This window comes from Notothenia coriiceps, unplaced genomic scaffold (assembly GCF_000735185.1).
Source record: "Notothenia coriiceps isolate Sejong01 unplaced genomic scaffold, NC01 NC01_scaffold00034546, whole genome shotgun sequence".
Classification (NCBI taxonomy): Eukaryota; Metazoa; Chordata; class Actinopteri; order Perciformes; family Nototheniidae; genus Notothenia; species Notothenia coriiceps.
Window position 1 is genome coordinate 73,214 of NW_011367247.1, and position 2,012 is coordinate 75,225.

At 46.3% G+C, this 2,012-nt stretch overlaps 1 protein-coding gene across 1 annotated transcript in view; it reads left to right on the forward strand.

The window, feature by feature from the left end:
- The window catches only part of LOC104962292 (nectin-2), a 28,125-nt gene that overhangs the window by 7,097 nt on the left and 19,016 nt on the right, over positions 1–2,012 (forward strand). The window contains exon 5 of the mRNA XM_010790725.1: positions 489–637. Within this exon, the coding sequence (XP_010789027.1) occupies positions 489–637 (149 nt within the window). The remainder of the gene's footprint in view (positions 1–488; positions 638–2,012) is intronic.

The window sequence follows — 2,012 nt, forward strand, 5'->3', positions numbered from 1 at the left end:
AAATATAGTTGTATATGCTGGGTTGTATCTATTATGGTGGCATTTAATTGTAGTATCAAATGTCGAATTTTGTTAGGGAACTTTACGGACGTCTACGTTGGTGGGACGTTTGGAATTGTTAAGTTGCGTCAAATGCGGTAGTTGTTGGTTAGCTAGTGTACTTACGAGAGCGGCGGGCTCGGTATGAACAGTGCGAGGCGGCTAAAAGCCGCCCTTTGAGGGTTAAAGTAACGCGCGAGTTATACTCGGGGCCAAGGACGGGCCACAAGTATAAGACGTATAAAAGGCCCGTAAAGAGGGCTAAAACTCGTTTAGTGCTAAATTCGTGCTGACAAAGCGTGAGGCTGAAATTATCCGATGTCGGGTAGAACAAACCAAATGCGTACCATTGTGCAGTGCAGTGAGAGTTGCCAAAATAAATTTTGTTGTACCTTGTATGATGACAATAAAGATATATTCAATTCTATTCTATTCTCGTGCCCCTGCAGGATGACGGGAGAGATGCCTGATACGGTGCAGATCACAGAAAACGTGCTGAAGGTGCTCAAGGTGGACGACGCTGTCAACACCACTTTTGTCTGCCAGGTCAAGAACCGCATCGGGCTGGGCAGGGATCAGGTCACCGTCATGGTCAGAGGTGAGTTCAAGGACACACACAGACTCAAACACATGTACAAAGTCTAATTACACACAGTCCTCATTCAACACGTATACTTCAACCTGCTTGGAGAACAAACCGTAACACAAGAAACACGTAATAAAAGTGTCTTCTCTTTGAATTTGCATTAGACTCCTGTCATCACAAATCCACCCATTTGCTTCTCCTAAGTAGGTTAAAGCTGAGACAAAGTGTATTTCGCACACGTTGCATTAATGTCCCAACACACAGATGAATTGGACTCAATAAACTCGTCAGTAAAGCAGTGAACATTTCAGGAATGAAATGAAAAACATATTTGTGGCTCACTTGGGCCTCGCTCATCATCTAAAGCATCCCACGACTTGTATATAAAAACATTTATATCATCGGAACTGATGAACGAGAACGGAGCTCACTTTCATCACACATGCTACACGTCTCCTGGTGTGCTGCGCTCATGTTTTCCCCAAGGACACACACCTTGTTCTGCCTCACATGAACACACACGCTGAGTCTGGGGTGTGTAGTGTAGGGCTAGAGGGTCCAGCTGCTCTGTCCGTGTGTGTGTGTGTGTGTGTTATGAGCGTGAATATGTATGTGCATGTCTTTTCGTGCTTTTGGGTTCTCCCTCTCAACTTTCCCTCTCTCTTTATCTCTGCTCCCTATTAGAATGCGTGTCACTTTTCTACATCTCTTTGCACGCACTCGATAAAACTGCATTATCAAAGTTGCTCTGCCTCAGCGGTACCCAAGGTCGGCCGAGCGGCTTTGTACATCAGATGGCATTTACTGGGCCGCTTTTTCCACGAGGTTTTTAGCCGTAGTTCACACAGAAGAGATGGTATTTTCACTTTTTATTCTAGTTTTCTAAAAATGAGAGCGCAGTCCCCCCGATGTTTAATTACCTAGTCGACCGGTTGACCCCCTGAAGGTATAAACTCAGGCTCTGAATAATCCTGCGCGTCAGGGGTGGCACTGATCACATTCCTTCGTCTAATCCAGGGTGTTTCATACCATACGATGCCCGGTGTGTGGGGTGTGTGTGTGTGTGTGTCGTGTGTGTGTGTGTGTGTGTGTCGTGTGTGGTGTTGTGTCTGTGTGGTGTGTGTGGTGTGGTGTGCTGGTTGTGTCGTGTGTGTGTGTGTCGTGTGTAGGTGTGTTGTGTGTCCGTGTGTGTGTGTCCGTGTCGTTGGTCGTGTGTGTGTGTGTGTGTGTCTCAATTATGGAAGGAGTGAAAATCGATTTAACGTCCGGAAAAGAAGTTTCAGAGAGTTAGACTACTCGCCGACCCGAGTAAACCGAAAAGAAACCAGAAAGAAAGTAGTCGCTACCCGTTCTGATGACGACTCTTCGGTCGAGCCAACCGGAAACA